Here is a 23281-nt window from a genome sequence, read left to right as displayed (position 1 = left end):
AGTCTGTGATCTAAGGTCCCTCCCAGAGCTGTCATTAGGGTCTGTCTTCTAAGATCTCTTCCAGTTTAATAGTTCACTACATCTGTAACTCAGAACTCCATTCTTCCTGACCAAGAATAAGGCTGAAGATACCATCTTTGCCATTTCCAGAGTCCTCTTGTGTTTCTGTATCTGCTGTAATATTTCCATGATAATCTGAGATGAACATTAAGTCCAGTTCACATCAGACCCAATGGCACAAGCTCCTCCATCAAAATCTGGTCTCACTCCCTCATTTAGGAGCTGGGGCAAAGCCAATGTATTCTACCTCCATCAATGTCCTGTACTCTGTAAAAGCTAAGCTGCCCACAAAAGACCTCCTTTTTCAACTATAACATTGCTTATTAGTACTTAGTAGCTAGGCAGCGATAATAGGGTCTGAGCAGAAAGGCACTGAGTCATTGATGAGTGTGAGCCATCTTATTTAGGGAAAGGTGGAAAATACCCACCTCAAAGGGAGAAGAAGCTAGGCAAACTACAAAAGTCTAGAGGTGGGGGAGCCTTCTGTCTTGGATTCAGCTGAAGGCCTCCCCACCCCCTGCTGTACACACATTCCCCAAGAGGGATCTTCTGGACCCATGGAAGCCATTGGACCAAAATACCAGCTCCTCCTTTAGTTTGCTTTCTAGAACTTACCCACAGGTAGCTTGATCTTAATTCTTTGTCCTTAATCCATCCTCTACTCAATTTCCAAAGGGATATTCCTAAACCTTTAATCTGACACTCTCTCTCTCTCTCTCTCTCTCTCTCTCTCTCTCTCTCTCTCTCTCTCTCTCTCTCTCNCACCTCAAAGGGAGAAGAAGCTAGGCAAACTACAAAAGTCTAGAGGTGGGGGAGCCTTCTGTCTTGGATTCAGCTGAAGGCCTCCCCACCCCCTGCTGTACACACATTCCCCAAGAGGGATCTTCTGGACCCATGGAAGCCATTGGACCAAAATACCAGCTCCTCCTTTAGTTTGCTTTCTAGAACTTACCCACAGGTAGCTTGATCTTAATTCTTTGTCCTTAATCCATCCTCTACTCAATTTCCAAAGGGATATTCCTAAACCTTTAATCTGACTCTCTCTCTCTCTCTCTCTCTCTCTCTCTCTCTCTCTCTCTCTCTCTCTCTCTCTCTCTCACACACACACACACACACACTAACACCAGTGACTGCCTGTAACCTACTAATAATAACCAAATATATAGTCCCCCCACCTCTAAAGCCCTTCACAGCCTGGCCCTTTAAATTACCTGATCCCTTCCACATTCTCTATGATCCCACAATACTATCCCATGTCTATGAGACACTAACATTTGTGCATTTCTTTGAGTGGCTTGCTATTAGAATATTCTCCTCCCTCCTCTCATCTCCTGGCTTCCTTTGAGTCTCAGATCAAATTCCACCTTCTTTCCCAGGCCCTTCCACTCACCCCCAGTGCCTTTTTTCTGACATTACCTTCCACTTGTACTGGGTATTTTTCTTCTATGTACCTAGTTGCTTGCCCATATTCTTCTCCATTAAAAAGTGAACTCCTTGAGGTCAAGTACCCTTTGTGTCTATCTTTTTTGTGGCCCAGTATTGAATACAGTGCCTGGCACATAGGACTTAATAAGCTTGATAATGATGAGAGGTTTGGTCCCTTTGGGGGCTTTTAATTTCTTCTATCACAAGGGTTCAGCACCTTAGGATTGGGCTCTTCTATGAGGACAAAAGCAGGACTGGGAGCATCTTGCTCCATTTTGAATGCATCTGTTTGCTGAATATACTTTGTGCCCCAAATCTACAGGGCACTTATTGTGGGAAGATATGATTTGGGTACTAAGAAAATCCCACAAAATGAGTTGAAATGTGTCTTGAAAGCTACTGTAACTAGGCCACGGTCCTGATTCAGTATGTATGTTGAATGGGAGGGGATGGTCAAGCTTCCCAGTAGAGAGGAAATATAAGGTTTCCAGATAGCTAGACATTCTGGCTCCCAAGGCAAAAAGGGGAGAGGGGGAAGGAGGTTCCCGGCAGGCTTGTATCCTCGTTTGGTCTGCACTTATGCAGAGAAGATAGGACTCATTGGAAAAGATTCTGGTGTTGGGAAAGACTGAGGGCAAAAAGAGAAAGGGATGGCAAAGGATGAGATGTATTGTGTCATGGAAGTGATGAACACAAGTTTGGAGAGCCTTTGGGAGATAGTGGAAGACAGACAGGCCCGGGGTGCTATGGTACTACATGGGGTCACAAAGATCCCCCTCAGCACCTCTTATCAAGTGCCTGCCCCAGCAGCCATTGGCTCCTCAATTTTCTTTGTGTGCGTGGTGGGGCATCATCTAGTCAAAACTTGTTTTCCAGAACAAGCTGAGACCCAGGGAGATGAGATGACTTCTCAAAGATGCCGCAGGTATGAAGAAGGACTGAGGTCTTTCCCACTGTACCCCATGCAAGTTTGGTGGGTTCTTTTCTGAACTCCAATAGAGTTTGTTGTCCTCCATATTGCATTTGTTTCATTTTTATATTCAAGGACCGGCACCTAGAAGGTGCTCAATAAATGCTTGCTGCTAACTGAAGCAGAGTTCTGTTGGAACCATTCACTTTACTTTGTTTTATTCACAGTAGACAAGGGACTAAGCAGGCTCTTGTCATGTTACTCAAGCCTGACAGTCTTCACTCTTTACCGACTCAGTCTAATTATCAACCACAGTTGCCTACATAACACTTGACGGAAGCACAGTGCCTGCCACACAGTAAGCGATTTTATTCATTCACTGGGGCTGCCAGTGGATGTCTGAAAAAGGACTTGGGGGGTAGGTGAACTGGGTTATGGGAATGGGCCAGCCAGAGTGGAATTGCCTTTCCCTGGGTTTGCTTCCTCCTTTATGAAATGAAAGGCTGGATCCAATCTGGGCCAAATGGGCTGTTCTGCAACAGTAAGAGGGCCAAACCAGAATTTTTTCCTCATGAGGGCTAAATGTAATTGTACCCTGGGCTCTGTAGCTGGGGGTGAAGGAAAGCCACATCCTAGGGGCTGTGTGTGTGTATAGGTGACTGTAGCTGGGAAGAACTGTGGCCAGTGGAAGGTAACCACCAATAGGTGCCATTTGCAGAGTTTCCAGCCCCTTTCTAGGCCTTTGCATCAGGCCTCAAACTCCTGCTGTTCTCCGCTCAGGATTATTCTTCACTTGTACTATTTGTTCTTGTCAGCAAGGGGGAAGGTGAGTTTGGGGGTTCAGATCAAATGATACATATTTTTTGAAAAAGAAGCAAATAGAATTGTTCCCGAAAGCAAATAGTTCTTTATCTCTTGGGCCTGGACCTCCATTGCCTGGAGCTGACTGGAGAATGCCCCTGCCACTGAGCTGGACCACTCCTTTCAATAGCCAAAGACTTGCTACTTTTCAAAAAGGTTGTCTTGTCTATGCTCCCTTTCTGTGATAACAGAACAGCCTGCAATAAAAGGGCATCCCAGCCAGTGCTTAGGGAGCTCCTCCATGAAGAGCTGCCTAGCTTTCTCCCAGTCTAGGACAAGCACCCCATTTCCCTGCCCCATTGTCCCTCCTAAGCCAAACTGTGTGTATATAGACATTGTGTCTTCCCAAGAAAATACACTGGTCCATATGAATTGAATGGGAAGAGCGAGTGTTAAGCCCACCCACAGGACTTGAAGGGAAAAATAATCTTGAGCCCATTGGGCTAGAAGATCCAACTGGGTGGGGTACTCCAATCAAGTGGAGAACTGGAAGCCATGGGGAACAGAACACAAGCTAAGGAATCCAAGCCCTGGTAGGGGGAATCCAGGGGAAGAGCACAGAGCTGCTGTCTCTCACCAAACCAAAGGGGAAGTCTCGCCGCAATGTTTACAAAAACACACAGGACACGATTGTGCGAAAATAAATTATTCGAACAGAATGAAGTAGTGAACATTAGCTGAATTCGACCAGAAGCATTTGGAATAAGACCAAACATGGGTCAACAAAATAAATTCATCAACATCAATTGTTTCACAGTAAGACCAAACATTCTTTCTGAAATGTAAATGCTATTTTCTGAACTTTTGAAGGCAAACAATATCACTGTGTGCTCTAGAACAACACCTAGGCCATTCATTTAGCAATGCAGCATGTCAACAATTGCAGATAGAAAGAGAGAAGAGAGAAGAGAGAAGATGGGGGGGGAGGCAGGAATGAGGGTTTTCCAAGTAGAATAAACCCGTAAGCAGGTGTTATTTAGGACACCTTGCTTAAACACTCCCCCTGAGGTTAATAATGACCACCAATTAAGACAATATTGCGATTAAAGACAGTGACAAGAATATTCCCCACCCCCCCACCTGGGAAGGGAAAGCAGAGCAGAGCAGAGCCCCTTCCTTTCTCTTCATCTCTTGGATTTCACTGGTCTGGGCCTTGGCTTGGACCTGGGGTGGGGTCCTGATTTGGACCTGGGGCGGGGTCCTGATTTGGACCTGGGGTGAGGTCCTGATTTGGACCTGGGGCTGGGTCCTGGCTTGGACCTGGGGTTGGGTCCTGATTTGGACCTGGGGCGGGGTCCTGGCTTGGACCTGGGGTTGGGTCCTGATTTGGACCTGGGGCTGGGTCCTGGCTTGGACCTGGGGCGGGGTCCTGGCTTGGACCTGGAGTTGGGTCCTGATTTGGACCTGGGGTGGGGTCCTGGCTTGGACCTGGGGTGGGGTCCTGGCTTGGACCTGGGGTTGGGCCCTGGCTTGGTCCTGGGGTTGGGTCCTGATTTGGACCTAGGGTTGGGTCCTGGCTTGGGCCCTCACTTGGCCCTTCATCTTCGTCTTGGTCTTCATCTTCATCTTGGACATGGACCTGGACCTGATTTGGGTTTTGGTTGCTGGCCAAATACATCAGGACACGACGAATTCCATTCAAGCGGTTCTTTAGGGACTGCATGGACAAGAAGGGGAGCTGAGCTCGGCTTTCAAGTGGTAGGACTGCCAGAATCCACCAGCACCAAGAAGGGCCATTGGGGTTGACCTAGAGTAGAAACACAAAGAGGGGCTGCTTACTTTCAGGAGGAAGTCCCATGCTGTGAGTTGGTTTCCTACATCTCAGAGCACAAGGATCAGCTCCAAGCCCTCTTTCCTTTTCCTAAGCAGCTCTGGGACCTTCTTCTCTTGGTTTATCCCAGCAATCCCTCAGTGAGTATCCTCTACACCTACTTACTACTGCCACTAGTGTTCCTTCCAGATTCTAGCTGTTGTTCTGAATCAGACTTTGTGCCAGGGCCAGACTGGTGTGAGCCGCTACACCCAGTTGCCTGGTAGTTCTAGGCTGCTGCTACCCAAACAGCTTCTGCCTCGACTGTCACTGAGTCACGGTGGTATCTGGGAGCTTTTTTTGGACATCTGCTTTCACCACTACTGTCTCCTTTCCACCAGCTTGGAGGGCCTACGAACCTGAGCCTTAGCAGCACAAGTTGAGCACTCCCTCTTTCCCTAGGGAGAGGCTTCTTCTAATGATTAGGGAACCTGAATTCTGAGCACAGGGAGAAGGAGCAGAGAAGGGTGTCCCCTTCCCTCCCACACTAGGCCTCCACTAGGAAGTGAAGACAAGCTGGGCAGTTTCCGGTCTCTCTCCAGATCTCAAGCCTGCTCCTTTCCCCAACCCTGTCTGCCTGCCCTGGCTGCAGCTTTTCTAGCCAAGTATCCTGTCTCCCAGCCCAAACAGGAATGCTCAGTCCCATGACAGGACTCCTCTATCTCTGCCTCAGACTGTTGCTGCCTCAGCTTAACCTTCACTTTGGGAGACACAAGACCCCAGGAGCCAAAAGGACTGCTTCGGTTTAGGTCCTAGCTTACATGGCCCAGCAACAGCAAAACCACAACCCTATGCCTTAGTGACCCCAGGACTCCATTTTATAGGCACCTTGTCTAATTGATACCAACTACCCTCATTGGGTCCCAAAGGCCAAGAACCCCAAGAGGGCAGTCCACTTCTGCCCTACCTGTGGGTCAAGATCTTTAGGCGGCATGGGCCCAAAGTGGCCAAGAATGCGGCTACGGAGCGCCTGCTGGAGAGAATTGAACCAGGCAAGCGCCTGATCATACACGGAACTGTGCAGGTTCAGCAACCGGAGATACTCTTCTCCTTCAACCTGGAATGAGCCCAAGAGAAGTCATGTGAGGAGGAGGAGGAGGAGGAGTAAAAGGAGGAGGAGGCTTCTGGTGGCACTACAGGCCTTTCCTTGATGCCCTTATCCAAGACTCTTCAGCCCACTGGGAGGAGATCTGGGCACCCTACTCCTGCTTGTCTGTGTGCACATTGACTTACATGTCCAGATGTAGGCAATTACATGGTGGGGGAGGGGGGAAGCTAGCAGCTGTTCAAACTAGTTTTCACAGCAAAACATCTGCATCATCTGAGATATTAAAAAGGGTTCGAATTCCTCCCCACCCCCATCCATTCCTTGCCATACTCCTCTCTGCTCACCAGGAAAGGCAGGTGAGAGGGTACCAGCATTCCAACACCATTAGTCATTCATTCCAGAGTGCCCATTACATGCAGGAAGAGAAATGGCTGCTCTAAAAGTCATCTCTTCTTCCCATTGCAAACCAAGGCAATAATGGACTGACTAACTGAGCTTGCCACCTTTCCTGCTTTCAGATGGGGTGGTGCATGTATGGGAAGATGTATGTTTGGGGAGGAACTGTCCCCCAGTTCAAGGGAAAGGGTTGCCCTGCAGCCATCTTCCTGATACCTCCTGGTTGCCCTGCTACTAAGCTGATGGAGTGGGGCCAACGGCTGCCGTATATGAGCCTGCTCTGCTTGAGCTTTTTGGCTTCTCTTAAGGTACCACCAGCAGCCTGAAGGGAAAGCCCAGGGCCACAGATGCTTCAGAAAAGTGCTCATGAAGCCAGGTTGGCATTCATTCCCAGTTCCTGGAATCTGCTGGCTTCCAGACTCTCAACCTCTAAAGCACACCCACCTTCTGATCCTCAACATATTCGATGTCAGCTGTGTTGTAGCCATCCCTCTGGCTCTGCCGGAGCACCTTAAATCTCCTCTTACCAATGCTGTCCACGACGGAGCGGCCGTCAGGAAAGAACTCAACATTTCTTATCTCCAGCAAGCAACCATATTCTGCAAACCTACATAGCGGGTAAGAGTAAGCAAAACACTCATTCTTAGCCATGGGTGTTAGGTATCCCCTGACCGGCCACCCAGCCATCTCAACAACCAACTCTAGAATCTGGCCAATTCCTGAGCTCGAGCCTTTGGGAGACACCCTGCCCCCAAGAAAAGCCAACAGGCCATGTTAGGCATGGGCCGGAGGTTTTACTCCTTGTGTCATTTGTCTTCTCCTGGACACTGGCTCAGCTGAGCATCCTCAGAGGCTTTGCTGCAAAGGAAGGTTTTCCTAGGATCCATGGCTCTACCTACCAGGCCTAACCAGTGGGCCTAAGGAACCATGTGTACTGAAGAATCACAAAACAAACCCTGCTCCCCAAAGTCATCTAATCTAGGCAGCTGAGAGAGCAAGGGAGGCACAAGGATGGTCACAGATACTCTGCCTTGAGGCAACAGCAATCATCAATCACACTTGGGCAAATGAGCACAGCTGTCCTTGCAAAGTATGATGGGATACATCTGCCTTTGTAGAAGAAGGATGTCAGGTCCAAGTTCTCTCCCTCCCACTATTCTGAGGATTGAAGGTAAATTCAGGATGCCTGAGGGTAGGGATTAGTAGCTCTGCCCTTCAACCTGGGAGCCTCCTGAGGGTCCCAACCACCAGTCCAATGCCTGTGGGGCCTTAAGGCATAGAGAGCAGAAGCTGGAAAGTGAGAAGTGGGAAAGAGAAAAGGGGGAGAAGAGGACAAATAAGAAGTAACTGTTGGAATGGAAAGGAAGAGGGTTGAATATGGAGCCACAAGTCCCCAGTTCTATTCTTGGCTCAGCCACTCTGTGTTATCTGGCTACCACTGTCTCAAGCACATTCTCTTCTAGAAAGACCAGTCTCTTCTTCTCGTTTCCCACCACCATGCTCATCCCTGCTTCTGTTCCCCTCATCTGGTGTCCCTTCTCTCCTCTTGCCCACCTTAGTAAAGTGGTATGTGGCAGAAAGGAGTGGCAAATGATTCATGGGCCATATTCCCCTAGGATTAGGGGCTGTCCCCCAAGGCAAGCTCAAGGTGGTTCTACCACAGGCTGCCAGAACAGCTCATATTCTAGCGTTGCCTGGGGGGAAAGGCTTAAGTGACCCATGTCCCACTGTCTCTGGGCTTGTTTTCCCATCTGTCATATATGGGGGTTGGGCTAGGCCAGCTCAAAGGTCCCTTCCAGCTCTGACAGTCTATCGTCATTGTCTGAGTTTTTCCCCTCTGAAAAGGTCTCAGCCCCCGTGCCCACACCCCAGCTGAACACTCACCCTCTGGTGGAGTCGCCAATACACATGCCAAAGTGCTTGCTGCCGGTCTCCATGCATCTTCGAATCATAAGGCGGTAGCAGGGTTCAAAGATGTGTAGGGGGCATGGCACAGTGGGGTAGGCCATGGTGCACACAAAGATAGGCACGTTCTTACTCAGGCTGCTGCAGAAGGGAAATACAATTTTGATAGCAGGGCTTCTCCCAAAGGCCCCATCAGAGAGATGCCATCTTTGAGCACCATAATGTTATGGGGGAATGCCTTGGCCTGCCTTCGCTTTTGCTGCCTTCCTTGTCTGGGAGGAGAAATGGAGGCCTCTAGCTCACCCAAGGAATAGAGGCCTTCCCGGCCACCACTACCTCTGGCCCCACCTGTGACCACCTCCCCCATCCCTTCCACTTGCTGGCTCTGCCACCCAAGAACTACTAGGGCAAAGAATGGGAGGGGAAAGCAGGCAAACTACCAAGTCCTGAGCCCAACTTGGTGGGGTGGTGGTGGGGGCAAAGAATAGCTTAGTTTAAAGATGCAGAGAAATGCTGAATGCTTAGTCATTCCAAAGGGGGTTATCTCCAAGTTAGGTAGGTCTCTTGGTGCTGCCAAACTAGTTAGAGAAAGCCAGCTTTCCAGGGGTAATGCCAACTAAGCAGAATCAGGGACGTGCAAGTCCCCCTATGGGGCAGGAGAAGAGAGAGTGGGTCTGGAAAGGGGCTCTCCAAAATGACTCCCAATGTGAATGTAGCTCATCCAAAAGGGAGCCTCTTACCCTTGGTCCAATCAGAAGTCATGAGGTGCCCAGCCTTTCCTGAATGGTGAATCCCAGAGGGATTAGGAACAAGCAAGCCTTAGGAATGGAACTAGGCTGCTGCTTCTTAGAGTCTTGCCCAACAGACTGAGTTGGGGGTATCAGTCACCTGGGTCCCAGATCCAACCTTTTGCCTTCTGTGCCAGCCCCACCAGTATATTACTAGGTCAAGCATGGACCCAGTGAAATTGGGAAAGTTTCTGCACAGAAGGCTAATGGGATCTTGGGTCTAGAGCTGGAAGGGACCTCAAAGGCCAGCTGGCTAGCTCCTTTTACACATAAGGAAATAGAAGCCCATGGAGGGGAAGAAACCCACCCAAGGTAGCAGAAAGCTGAGATTTGAACCCAGTTCCTCTAAGTCGAGATTTGTATCAGGTTGGCTCTAGAGGGATTTCAAGAGATCCACTGGTCCTGCCCTCCACCTCCCACCATTTGAACCCCTAACCCTTAAGAATACCTTCCTCAGACCCAACTGAATGAACTTGACTTACATTGCAGGCCATTCCCTCTTGGTTCCCTCACATGCTGGGAGACACAATGACATATATGGGGTTACATACTTGGAGAGTTCTGCCATTTCCTCCTCGAAAATCCTTCTGCGCTCCTTGAGGTCATCAGGCAGATACTTGGCTATCATCGCCTCCATCAGTAAATTTTTGCTGCATTTCCTCACAGACACACACTGTACCGAGAAGGAAAGAAATCAGCTGTTGCTGGGGACTGCCCAGTCATCGGGAAGGTCCGGCGATCACCCGATCCCTGGGTTAAGGATTTTCTGGCAAACAGGCTAAGCTTTCTAGAACTTTTAATTCCTAAGAAAGTTTATCCAGTGTATCCATCAGGGAAGAGGAAAGATAATGCCCCTAGGGACTAAAATGCTTTGTACAACTCTCATTTAATCCTGATAACAACCCTGGGAGGTAGGTGTTAATTCTGTTTTTATTCCCATTTGATGGTAGAGGAAACTGAGGCAGAGAGCCCAGGGTCATGCCAGTGACAGAGAACTCTGTTGGGCTCTAATTATTCCTTTTCAAAAAGGCCTAAAATAGGGAAATTGAGGCTTGTCAAAGGCCTAGAGATAACCTCTCTGAGAAGTCTCGGGTCTCCTATTTCAGACTAGTCCTAGGCTCAGAGCATTGGCTCCCATGAAAAGGGGCTGGGGGCCTGCTCACACTCTCTCTCTCTACCAGGCCAGCTGCCTTGCCCACTCAATGTTTCATATGAGTTTCTCAAATCAAATATGCTGTCTTACCTCTGCAAGGCCTTCTTTGCACAGGGGACACTTGGGGTTATGATCCAGGCTTCTTTCAAGACACTTCATGCAGAAGGTGTGTCCACAGGGGGTGGTGACAGGCTCATAGAACAGTCTGAAATCAAGTAATAAAAACCCAAGCTGAGAATTTCACCCAATTTTAAGCTTTCTGGGGTGCTCTGGGCAAAGGACGAGGTGTCACAGACTGGAGAGGCATTGACTCTAAACTGGATTGGCAATGAAAGAATTCAATAGTGTTTCCAGCATATCTGGGCAAGGGCCCTCCCAATCTACCCAACACGAGATAAGATAGTCAACAGTGGAGCTGGATCAGGATCAGGAACCATGTGTGCAACTATGTCTGACTTCAACATTCCTCACATCTGTCCTGCTAGTCCTGCCTTCTCTCAATTAAGGAATGACCATCACCTCAACTCTGAGTGGGGAGGCTCCTGAGGCTCAGTTGCCATTGCTGCCAGAAATGGTGATCAAACCAATTGCTCTCTGACTAGCTAAAGACCCTTCTCTTTCACTCAGGATCCAGACTGCCTAGACCAGTGATGGCCAAACTTTTTAAGGGGGGGGGGGCAAAGGAAAGGAAATGCTCATCTGTCAGTCTGTTTCTAAGGCAACTCTTTCGAAGTTTCATTGTATTGTATCCTACTCATTGTGTTCATCAGATTAGGAATAATGTTGCGCGGCCAGATAAAACATTTCAGGAGGCTGCATCTGGCCCACCGGCTATAGTTTGCCTATCACTGGCTTAGACCATCACTGCTCATGCTCCACACTCTACTGTGCCCTAATCCAGCTGATATGGAGAGAACATACAAGTTAGAATCCAGGTTCTTCCACGCACTAGTTTTTGACAACTCCTCTGCCCTCCTTGGTCTTCAGTTTCCTTTTTCTGTAAAATGATGTTTGACTAGATAGACTGAGGCCCCTTCCAGCTTTCCACCTAGGATCTCTAGTTCTCCCATCTCTTTTCCACTCTATGCTCCCATCTCATTATGCCCTGAAGAGAACCCTCTAAGGAATGCCCTTTAAATTAGGTCTCTTCAACCGTTCCTTCCATTTCCTGGCCATCCCAGAAGCCTGGCTCTCTCTCCTGTGAAGAGAAGTCTTAAAGAAGGGACCACTGGATTCAATGCCAGTTGAATACTGATGAGAAACAGAGGGCAGCCCTGATTGTCCAAACTAGAGCAAGGACCGGAAACACTGGCCAGGGTTGGACAACTCAACCCTACTTTTTATCTCCAAAAAAACCACACAAAAAACCACAAAGGGACCTGTAGAGGCAACTGGCTGCAGAGTACCCTCCAGTGGCAAGTAGCTGTACCTGCAGCCCTAACTGCTCAGCCTCCCCAGCATGGACATCATCCTGGCCAATGGGGCCAACAGCTAACATATTTGTGGAAGAGGAATCTTTTCTAGCTTGGAATACCCCCCTCCCATCCTCTAATTGCTCACTTATATGGAAACATCCTCTCTATCCCACTATGCTATTCTTTTTGCAGTTGAACTGCTCGGGCATGTTCAGAATGAAGACTTTGCCCAGCTCATAAAGCCCAGGACTAAGTCTAGAACATCTCTGAGGCCAGCCCAGTGGAGGATGGGAGCTCAGTTTTGGTTTGGGGAATAAGGAGGAGGATTATTCCTTCCACTCTCTTGCCCGATTACCCTCATGTGATTACCATATGTGTTGAAAACCTAGCAACAATTAAACTTGACAAAATGAAACTTGGGTTGGAAGGAAAGAAAAGACATGCTAGCTGGACCCAGAAGGCATGTTGATCAATGGTTTACTTTCTAGTCTTATGCCTGGTGGAGCCTCCAGATAGCTGCCACAGCAAGTAAGGCATCAGCAAAGTGGTCCATGGAAGAGCACAAGATTGATGGTGTTGCATACTTACCTCATGCAGAGAGGGCAATCCAGGTCAGTTGGGTCAAAAGATTCAAAGGGAACATTGTGGGAACGATCTGTTTCCCGAGTCTCATGTGTATCTGAAATGTGAAATGTATAATCAGATCTGGAGTGAGCTTCTGACCCTGACCCAAGAAGGCCTGGTTTGTTTTTAAACATCAGATTTCTTGCCCCGTATTTCCACCCTCAGCCTCTGGGAAGGTCCTTCCTTGGCATAGGTAGAATCTCCATGCCTCTACAGACTAATGGGGAATGTGACCCAGAAGGGGTAAATTTGTATATATATATATCTTATGCCAAGTTTGGGGCATGACAAGAAAAGCCTAATTTAGGGAAAAAGGGCCCTGGGCTCTTGCCACTAAAGTACTATATGGCCTTCAGGAAATGTTTTCACCTTTCTGGGCCATTTCCTTTGTAAAAAGAAGGAGTGGCCTAGATGGATCCCCTCAGATCTAAATCTAGGATCCAATGAATGATCTTACACAAGTCATTTCCCCTGGCTGGGCCTCAGTTATAAAATGAAAATTTACTCAAGAATCCTATCCTTCATTCTATTTTCAAACTTAATGACTCTGGGGACCCCTGGAATCTCCTTAGGTAGGGCTATTTACCTTTCTTAGGAATCTTGCGTGGTATTTCAGAGTCTGAGGATTGTGGTGCACAGCGTTTTCGTTTTGGCATTTGACGTGTCTTGGGTTGTTTGTTCTCCTCTTCTTCCTCCTCCTCCTTGGCCAGGGCTCCTCGAGTCTGTCTCTTCTTGGCTGGGGCCACTTGAGTCTGCCTCTTCTTGGCCTGGGTTTCCAGAGACTGTCTCTTTTTGGCTTGGACCACTCGACCTGTTTTCTTCTTGGCTTGGACCACCCGTCCTAGTCTCTTCTTGGGCTGGGTCACTGGAGATGGTTTCCTTTTCTTGGGCTGGGTAACTGGAGCTTGTCTCTTTTTCTTGGGCTGGATCATTGGAGCCTGTCTCTTCTTATCCTTAGGCTGGGCTGCTGGAGCCTTTCTCTTCTTGGGCTGGGCCACTCGTGCCTGTTTCCTCTCCTCTTTAGGCTGGGCTACTCGAGCTTGTCTCTTCTTCTTGACCTGGGATGTAGAAGCCTGTCTCTTTTCTAACAAGGAAACAGAAGCATGTCTCTTCCCATACTGGGAAGTAGGAGCCTGTCTCTTTCTGAACTGGGAAGTAGAAGCCTGTCTCTTCCCAGGTTGGGATAGAGAAGCCTGTCTTTTTCCAAGATGAGACATTGAAGCCTGTCTCTTTCTGGTCTGGGACACTGAAGCCTGTCTCCTTCTGGTCTGGGACACTGAAGCCTGTCTCTTTCTGGTCTGGGACACTGAAGCCTGTCTCTTCCCTGGCTGGAACTCAGAAGCTTGTCCCTCATCGGGCTGGAACTCAGAAGTTTGTCCCTCATTGGGCTGGAACTCGGAAGCTTGTTCCTCATAGGCCTGGGACTCAGAAGCTTGTCCCTCATCGGGCTGGAATTCAGAAGCTTGTCCCTCATCAGGCTGGAACTCGGATGCTTGTCCCTCAATGGGCTGGAACTCAGAAGCTTGTCCCTCAATGGGCTGGAACAAGGAAGCTTGTCCCTCATTGGGCTGGAACAAGGAAGCTTGTCCCTCATTGGGCTGGAACAAGGAAGCTTGTCCTTCAATGGGCTGGAACAAGGAAGCTTGTCCCTCAATGGGCTGGAACTCTGAAGCTTGTCCCTCAATGGGCTGGAACAAGGAAGCTTGTCCCTCAATGGGCTGGAACAAGGAAGCTTGTCCCTCATCTGGTGGGAACTCAGAAGCTTGTCCTTCATCTGGCTGGAACTCAGAAGCTTGTCCTTCATCTGGCTGGAACTCGGACTCTTGTTCCTCATCAGGCTGGAACACAGAAGCTTGTACCTCATCTGGCTGGAACACAGAAGTTTGTCCCTCATCAGGCTGGAACACAAAAGCTTGCTCTTCATTGGGCTGGAACATAAAATCTTGTTCCTCATCAGTCTGGAACATAAAAGCTTCATTGGGCTGGAATACAAAAGCCTGTCTTTCTTCAGGCTGGGACACTGAGGCCTGCCCCTCTTTAGGCTGGGATGCTGAAGCCTGTCCCTTTTGAGGTTGGGATGTTGAAGCCTGTATTTCTTCAAACTGGAATGTTGAGGCCTGTGTTTCTTCGAGCTGGGACATGGAGGCCTGTCCCTCTTCAGATTGGGACACTGAGGCCTGCACCTCTTCAAGCTGGAACACTGAGGCCTGTCCCTCTTGGGGCTGTGTTTCTTCAAACAGGGACATGGAGGCATGTCCTTGGAGATGGGATGTTGAGGCCTGTATTTCTTCGAACTGGGACATGGAGACTTGTCCTTCTTGGAAATGGGATGCTGAGGCCTGTATTTCTTCGAACTGGGACATGGAGACCTGTCCTTCTTGGAAATGGGATGCTGAAGCCTGTATTTCTTCAAACTGGGACATGGAGGCCTGTACCATTTCAGCCTGGGATGTTGAGGCATGTGTTTCTCCAAGCTGGGACATGGAGGCCTGTATCTCTTCAAGCTGTGATGTTGAAGCCTGTGTTTCTTCATACTGGTACATGGAAAGCTGTCTCTCTTCAAGTTGGTACATGGAAATCTGCCTCTCATCAGGGTGGTACAGGAAAGCCTGTCTCTCTTCAGGATGGTACATGAAAGCCTGTCTGTCTTCAGGATGGTACATGAAAACCTGCCTCTCTTCAGGATGGTACAAGAAAGCCTGCCTCTCTTCAGGGTGGTACAAGAAAGCCTGTCTCTCTTCAGTGTGGTACATGAAAGCCTGTCTATTTTGCTCCATAGACTGGGCCATCAGAGCCAGTGTCTCCTCTTCTGGTCGGGACATCAAAACCGGTATCTCCTCATCCTCTACTTCCTCTTTAATGTGGAACTCTGGAATGTCAATTGGCTCCTCTTTAATGTGGAACTCTGGAATGTCTAGCGGCTCCTCTTTAGGCTGAAAGTCAGGAAAGTCTAAATCCTCTTCCTCCTCTTTGGGACGGAACTCAGGAAAATCTAAATCTTCTGCCTCTTCCTTGAGTTGGAACTCAGGAAAATCTAAATCCTCTGCCTCTTCCTTGAGCTGGAACTCAGGAAAATCTAAATCCTCCTCCTCCTCCTTGAGCCGGAACTCAGGAAAATCTATCTCTTCCTCTTCTTCCTTGAGCTGAAACTCAGGAAAATCTATCTCCCCCTCCTCTTCTTCCTGTTTGAACTGGAACTCAGGAAAGTCTATCTCCTCCTGCTTGAAGTGGAATTCAGGAATGTCTATCGGCTCCTCTTTGAGCTGGAAATCTGGAATGTCTATTGGCTCCTCTTTAATGTGAAAATCTGGAAGGTCTATCTCTTCTTCCTTGGGCTGGAATACAGGAATTTCTATCTCCTCTTCCTTAGGCTGAACCACTACAGCCTGAATCTCTTCTTCCTCCACTTTGGGCTGGAACACAGGAACCTGTATGTCTTCTTCTTTGACCTGGACCATCATAGCCTGCATTTCTTCCTCAGGCTGGACCACCACAGCCTGTATCTCCTCCTCAGGCTGGACCATCATAGCCTGTATCTCCTCCTCAGGCTGGATCATCATAGCCTGTATTGCCTCCTCAGGGTGGACCATCATGGCCTGTATCTCATCCTCTGGCTGGACCAGCATAGCCTGCATGTCCTCTTCTGGTTGGACCAACACAGCCCGTATCTCCTCCTCAGGTTGGACTACCACAGCTTGTATCTCCCCCTCCTCTGGCTGGACCACCACAGCTTGTATCTCCCCCTCCTCTGGCTGGACCACCACAGCCCGTATCTCCTCCTCCTCTGGCTGGACCACCACAGCCCGTATCTCCTCCTCGGGCTGGACCATCAAAGCCTGTATCTCCTCATCTGGCTGGACTACCACAGCCCGTATCTCCTCCTCATCTGGCTGGACCATCACAGCCTGTATCTCCTCCTCTGGCTGGATCACTACAGCCTGTATCTCCTCCTCCTCTTCCTCTGGCTGGACCACCACAGCCTGTATCTCCTCTTCCTCTGGCTGGACCACTACAGCTTGTATCTCCTCCTCCTCTTCCTCTGGCTGCACCACCACAGCTTGTATATCCTCCTCCTCAGGCTGGACCATCATTGCTTGTATCTCCTCTTTTACCTCTTCAGGCTGAACCACCAGAGTCTGTCTCTCCTCAGGATGGGTCACCAGAACCTGCATCTCCTCTTCCTCAGGATCAACTGTTTTATTCTGTCTCTTCTCTTTGGCCTTAAGATGGGTCCCCTGAACCTGTCTCTCCTTATCCTCAGGCTCAACCATTGTAGCCTTTCTCTTCTCCTTGGGTTGGGCTTCCAGAGTCTGTTTCTCCTCCTCCTGGACCTGGACCATTGAGGCCTGTCTCTTCTCCCTGGACCTGAGAACTGGAGCCCGTTTTTCTACCTCCTTGGCCTTCCCTTCTCTTCTCTCCCTCATACATTCGTTGCCGTGTACCACCCCTGTGGCTGGTCTCCTCACGCCACTGCAGCTAGGGAGGTTTGGTTCCTCCTGAACAGGAGGGACTTTCTCTATCTCCTGTGAGACAGAGAGAGAAGGTAAAATGAGTGACTACTTGAAATCTTAGTCTTCCTCTGATTCCCAGCAATGGTTGGGCCTGGGGGAAGGGAGATGGGGAAAGTCACTGAGACTCTCTGGACCTCAGTTTCCTCACTTGTAAAATAGAGAGAATCCCTATAGAACCTACTTCATGGGATTCAAATATAATAAATGTGTGTATGTAAAACACTGTGTAAATGTCAGTTAATCAAACAAGGCAAGCCTTTTGGAAGGGTCACAATGCAAACTGATGCTACTCCTGGGTGAAATAATCTGTTAGGCTAAAATGGAGGAAAATTAGTTTTAAGAGTTCCTAAAAGAGTCCAAAATGATTTAAAGTGGAAAATCCATTTCTCTTTTTCATAAAAATTTCTGGTCTGAATGATTGAAAACTGAATACTTTTAACCCAATCAGCTCAAGGTTCACAGTCCCACACTGTGACAAGCCAGGCACTCACTGGGCAGCCTGTGAATGGCATTCCTAATAAGCAGGTTACTGGGCCAATAGGTCAGCTGGTTAGATAACCAATTTCCCAGAAGCACAGAGGGATTATTCAAAGCAGGAAGAACTTTTCTCTACCCAGAGAATCAATCTGGTGCCAATTTGGGGAGATTGAGCCAAGGAAAATCTCTCCCTAATCTTAATCCACAGTCCATAGGGCAAAAGTTTTCCAGGCTCCTCTTTTAGAGGAACAAGTTGATAGCAAGTGAGATATGGGGGAAGCTGGAGAAAAATCTGAGGTGGGATGGAAAAGAAGTTTTCTCCCCCTCCCACAGTCTATGGTGTTCAAATTTCAGAACACAAGGACATTTAGTTTTAACTTCTTAGAATGAGGAGCCCATTCTTCCTGGTTTGCTAGGCAGATAGATCATGCTTTAAAGGCACTTAATTCCAGGCCTTCCCACTGGCTCACAATGCCATATTCTCAAAAGCTATCTGAATGGGCTGCCAGGAAAACTCATGCCCCACCCTGATGCCAAGTCTTGAGTCTGTGCAGTGCTACTACCTCTACATCTATCTCCACCAGGGAAACATCACCATTAAAGTCCCCAAAACTGGCCTGCTGAGGCCCAGCAGGTGTGTGTCCAGGTACAAGCACCCATCCGTCCTCTTATGTGGGCATCCTCTTTCCTTTTACTGATAGAGTGACTACTACATACCAGGCACAGTTTGGGACAAGTTGTTTCTTAGCCTGATACATGGGAGAAGCTTCAGCAGAAGATGAGTAACCCAAGTCATCACTACTCCAGCAGAGGCCACATTCCCTGCTCCTTCCTGCATTGAGTACGGGGAAAGCTATTCTAAATTTTACAGTCTGGCTCCCCCCTCCTTAGATCTTTTACATCGAAAGCTCCATGAAAGACTTGGCCTTGGGAAAAAGAAGCTGCACTCCTTTCCCCTGATTCCCACTCCCCACTTCCCTTGACAAGGTCTAGCTCAGTACACAGCAGAGCCCAAAGAAGTAGCTAGTAGATGGTGTGCCCACCTTACCTCAACCAATCCTGGAAGCTGAGGTTCATCTCTGTTGGAAATTCCACAGGGCTGGGAAGGCACAGCACCACCCCTTGCTTTAGAGCCGCTGGGCTCCAATTGAAGGCTGCTTGCTAAGCGCTCCTGGGTATTCCCAGGGATAGGTGAGAACAAGCTGAACAGGAGCTGAACAGAAAGCATAACAATTCACTAACCAGTTAGATCCTTCGAGGCTCTGAAAGTAAGAGGAGCTATTCTCTTAAGTAAGAAGACAAGAGAGAAGAAGGAGAAAGTGACTCAGATAGTTGAGGACTGCCCCAACACATTGGCCAACAAAGACCTAACTAAACTCTGGTGTTGGCAACAAAGCTGCCTACCCAATTCCCAATAGTCACTCTTCCATAGCAGGCCTGCAAATAGCTAAGTCTCAGACCCAAACCAGTTATTTGGTAAGGAAGGAAGCAGTGAAGGAGCAGACAGAAGCCAGAGGAAGTCCTAACAGAGACTCTGAGCTATTCTTATTGGGTATCCTAAAAGCATAGGCAGAAGGTTCTTTGTTCACTTTTGCTAAGGAACCCAGAACTTTTTTATTTAATCTGTTCGATCTCCCTCCCTCCTACAATCAATCATCAGATACTCCTCCCCTCTCTTCTTTTTTAAAAACCTTATCTTCCATCTTAGAATTAATACTATGTATTGGCTCCAAGGCAGAATGGTAAGGGCTAGGCAATGGGGGTTAAGAGACTTGCTCAGGGCCACAGAGCTAGGAAACATCTGAGGCCACGTTTGAACCTAAGACCTCCTGTCTCTAGGTATGTCTTTCAATCCACTGAGCCACCCAGCTGCCCCCTCTCCTCTCCTCTTGCCAGTGGCCCTGAGCTTCCTCTCCTACCTTCAAAACTGTGTTACATTTGACTTTCAAATCCCCTAGCCAGACTGTGGGCTGTTAGAGTAGGAGTCCATGTTCTCTCCTGCTTTTCCAATTATGTTCAATTTCATCTCTCTTCAGTCCAAGAAGTAGACTGGACTCCCAAGGCCCAGAATTGGTGGAAACCTACTTGGTGGTCAGCCAATAGCCAAAGCCCAACAATGAAGAGAATGACAGAGGCCTGGGGACTTTGTTCCCGAATGGCCCAATTGGATCACCCAATTCCCAAAGTGAGATATGGGAGAAAAGGCCATGACTTTCCAAAGCAACCCCTTTAGAATGCACAATTAGCTACCTTTCTAAAGAGAAAAAAGGAAGAGTGGAGATAAAGGGAGGAAAAAGAGTGGTCAATGGTACAATCCATGACCCTTCTTCAGTCCTACTCAATGGATCAAGAAATGCGAAGTCTAATCCAAGGTCTGGTTCATCTCCCAGTAGGAAAGACAACTTCACAAATGCTAAATCAAAATCAATTCCACTCTGGGCTCAGCTTTTGGAAAAAGAGACCCATATGGGTCAAGAGAGGAGGCAACCTTCTCCTCAAAAAATCCAAAACTCACAACCATGATGATCGCACTGTTCTGAGTATTCTCTACACGAGACCTCAGAGGTCTTCTAATCCAATCTCCTCTCTGTACAGAGGAGGAAAATGAACCTCTGGGAGGAGAAGGGACCTGTCCAAGGTCTAGGAGAGCTCAGTTTCAAACTCAGGTATTCATCCTCTAAATCCAGCATTCTTTCCATTATCCATTCTGTGGAAGGAAATTGCAGCCCGCCATAAAAACATCTACATTCTAACTCCTTTTCCTTCATTTATTTGAGCCTTTTGTACATACGTTTTCTAAATCTAACAACCATATTGGCAGCCTCACCCAGCCTTCTTTCCATTACTTGCCCGCCTTAGAGGCCATTGAAGGGACAGAACCCGAAGCTCAGGGTGTTATGCTAGTAGCTGGGGAAGAAAAAGCAGAGGGCACAATCCTAAACATGGAGAAACAGGGGGCTTGGATGGAAGACTCCGGGGAAAAAAGAGGGAGAAGCTAAAAACCATTCCCCAATTGGAGAGAAGGGCTAGCCTTGGGAGGAGGGGGTGTGTTCCCACCAATGACTATGGCCTAGCACATAGTCAATGCTTGTTGACTTTACTGTGGTCTGGTAATCTAACAATAAGCCTCTCATCGGCTGGCTTGCTGACTGACCCCAAACCTTCCCCAGACTCCCTCTTACCTGCCTCATGAGCTTGTCTTGGGGTGAGGCAGCCCTGATAATTGGTTTTCTTACCTTGGGAAGCCAGTGGCTTCAAGAGCCACTCATTTTTAAAACAACTTATTTTTATTTTTATTTTATTTTTAATATTTTCCCATAGTTACATTTTTCATGTTCTTTCCCTCTCCCCCAAACCCCCCTCCCTACCACCCTCCTGTAGCCGACGCACAATTCCACTGGTTTAAAACAACTTTTAAGGCTAAAATCACCAAGCTCCCCCTTCCCCCAGGGGCTCCTCCAAATGTGCACTAGATCATGGCATCTGATGTCCTAGAAATGCTGACTGGAAGGGCTTCCATAAGGAGATAAGGGGCAATAATGGATAGTGGGTGGTTGTCCCTGCCTTCTCTGATCGAGCCCCCACCACAGAAGCTTTGGGAAGGAAGGTAAGTCAATTTAGCTCAAAGAGATCTGTCTGACTCCCTCTGGCTCCGTCTCTCATTATCTCTTTGTTCTCTCTGTATCTCACCTCTTTTTCTCCTCACTTCTCATGTTAATCCAGACCACCGAGTTATTCAAGAATACTGACTCTGACTTACCTTTGCAGCTTCAGTTCTGACCATCCTGTTATCCTCATCCAATGCCACACAGAACAGGAACTCCCTGAGGGCTTCTGCTGTGTTTCCCAAGAGGGCTAAGGCTTGGCCTTTGCGTAAGTGACCCTACAGAGAGACAGGTCCCCTTATTCAAACCCATTCTCAAGCCCCGCTTGAGCAAAAACCTGCCTTTAACAAGAGTTCAGATTTGAAAACCTTGGATGTTATTTAAAAGCCTTGGACGTTATCACACACAGGAACAGAAGTGGCCTCCATTGTTAAAAGAGTTATAAAATGGGCCCTGAAGGTTATGACATTTAGTCTGACAACCTCATTTTACAGATGGGGAAACTAAGGCCAAAAGAGGGAAAGGTAACTGGTTAAGTTTAAACAGGCAGTGACTTGTCATATATTCCATGATCCCCCAGACCATGTTCTGTTAATAAATGTTGCCTGTCCCAGATAACACTGTAAATTTTAACAAGGCCTTTTAGAGACATTGTGCTAAGGCAATTTGGGGCATGATGGCAGGCCAGTGGGAAAGAGATTTAGAGGTAGATAGGCCTTTCGATGCCTTGTAAATCATTCCAAGTTAGTAGTCATCTGCTGCATCTGTCACATAGAAAATTAGTTCAAATATTTTAATTGACAGATTACATAGATACTTAGATAAAGGGGTTGGTGGTGGTGAATAAGAGGAACTAGACCTATGCAACTCCTTCTAACAGTGAAAGTCAATACTTTTCTGCTGCTTATCTTCAGGTTTTCATAGGCACTTGAGAACTAAAGTTGGAGATGGGGGAGTAACACAGCTAGTATGTGTCCTAGGCACATATTGTGTTTATATCAGAGTACTGAAGGTTACTGAGAAGCAGAGGCTCCAGGCTCTAAATAAATAGAGTGGGGGCTAAGCTGATCTTAGCACCTTCTAGCAGATTTACATTTCAAATGTTCGTGTGTGTGTGTGTGTGTGTGTGTGTGTGTGTGAGATTCTGATTTCTAGAAAATTTTCCATTTTCAAAGATTCACTCCAAAATCATTTGTTTTCCCTGCTAGGGACACCAGGAGCCCCCTTTTACCCTTCCCAAAAGACCTCTCCAACTGGTTCTGCCATGGTGTCTGAAAATTCATCATTACTGATTGTTTAGATTAAATTAAAGTCCTTATTTAAAATGTGAATAGGCTAACTAGGGGGGAGACCAGTGAAGTCATCATCCTCCACTGATACTTTATCAGAGAAGGAAGTCTACTGGAGAGGAAAGCCAGGAGTAGAGCCTGAGGTAGTGTACTACCTACAGTGAAGATCTTTGAATTGCTGGAGGGCAGGGGATAACTGGCAGGATATAGGTTCCTTGAGAATAGGGAATATTTACCCCAGTGCCCTGTCTCCCCTTTTGACTACCCATCAAACATTTCCTTAGTACCCCCCCCCACCACACACACACACACACACACACACACACACACACACACACACACACACCCTGTAGGAGCCGATAGAAGGCACTGTTGGGGGGGCAGGGGTGAAGAAAGGGCCTTCCCTACTTGTTTCTACCTGGAACAAAGCCATCAACCAACGAGAACACGCACCTTCAGCCAATGTGGCTGGAGTCTGCAGGCCATGTCGGCATCATGCAATGCAGCTTCTGGATGTTTCAAGATAGAATGTATCTGAGATCGGTTGCTATAGAGCAAGAAGTCATTTGGAGCTGTTGATTGAAACACACAGCAGCATATAGTCTCATCAATTATCATCAGCACAGAACCCCAGGCCTCTCTCTGGGGCTTTAGAAAGGAGAGCCACTTAGGGCTGGCTCTCTGACTGGAGTCCCACTCCCAGAACCAGTTACCAACTGGTCCAGACTTGACCTGGTTGCCTAGGATTTGATCCCTGAAGCTGATCATTTCCTGACATCACTTACAAATAAATGCTTTGTCATTTTCTTTTTTCTCTCTATTTTCTCTTTCTTTGTTTCTTTTTTATGATTTCAAAAAAATCATTGGTAACCCTATTTTCAGCCTTGACCAATGACCTTCATCCATTCACCTTAACTCATTTAGCTTTTGAGTTTTACTATCTGTAAAGTAAGCTAGCTAAGTAATAAATCTTGCTACTCTATTGCATTTAGCTGTCCAGATTC

At 47.8% G+C, this 23281-nt stretch overlaps 1 protein-coding gene across 1 annotated transcript; it reads right to left on the bottom strand.

The window, feature by feature from the left end:
* Window positions 1-4144: 4144 nt before the first annotated feature.
* Window positions 4145-22895, bottom strand: LONRF3 (LON peptidase N-terminal domain and ring finger 3). Its single transcript, XM_044682657.1, has 11 exons — window positions 22731-22895; window positions 21144-21266; window positions 18432-18596; window positions 12982-16918; window positions 12360-12450; window positions 10447-10561; window positions 9755-9876; window positions 8395-8556; window positions 6955-7117; window positions 5974-6123; window positions 4145-5003 (listed from the first exon to the last, which is right to left on the bottom strand). Exons 1-11 carry the CDS (start codon window positions 22893-22895, stop codon window positions 4395-4397), a joined length of 5802 nt encoding a protein of 1933 aa, XP_044538592.1. The 3' UTR covers window positions 4145-4394.
* Between the last annotated feature and the right edge of the window lie 386 nt (window positions 22896-23281).

This window comes from Gracilinanus agilis, chromosome X (assembly GCF_016433145.1).
Source record: "Gracilinanus agilis isolate LMUSP501 chromosome X, AgileGrace, whole genome shotgun sequence".
Classification (NCBI taxonomy): domain Eukaryota; kingdom Metazoa; phylum Chordata; class Mammalia; order Didelphimorphia; family Didelphidae; genus Gracilinanus; species Gracilinanus agilis.
This window is presented reverse-complemented; position numbering and strand designations above follow the sequence as displayed.

What these genes read in the sequence shown, in the direction of transcription:
- LONRF3 (XM_044682657.1), bottom strand. Translation starts at nt 22,895, where the DNA reads ATGATAATTGATGAGACTATATGCTGCTGTGTGTTTCAATCAACAGCT. An exon ending in TCAGAACTGAAGCTGCAAAG is followed by an intron (nt 18,597 to 21,143) that starts GTAAGTCAGAGT and finishes CTTTCTGTTCAG; the next exon opens with CTCCTGTTCAGCTTGTTCTC. An exon ending in ACGCAAGATTCCTAAGAAAG is followed by an intron (nt 12,451 to 12,981) that starts GTAAATAGCCCT and finishes TTCACATTTCAG; the next exon opens with ATACACATGAGACTCGGGAA.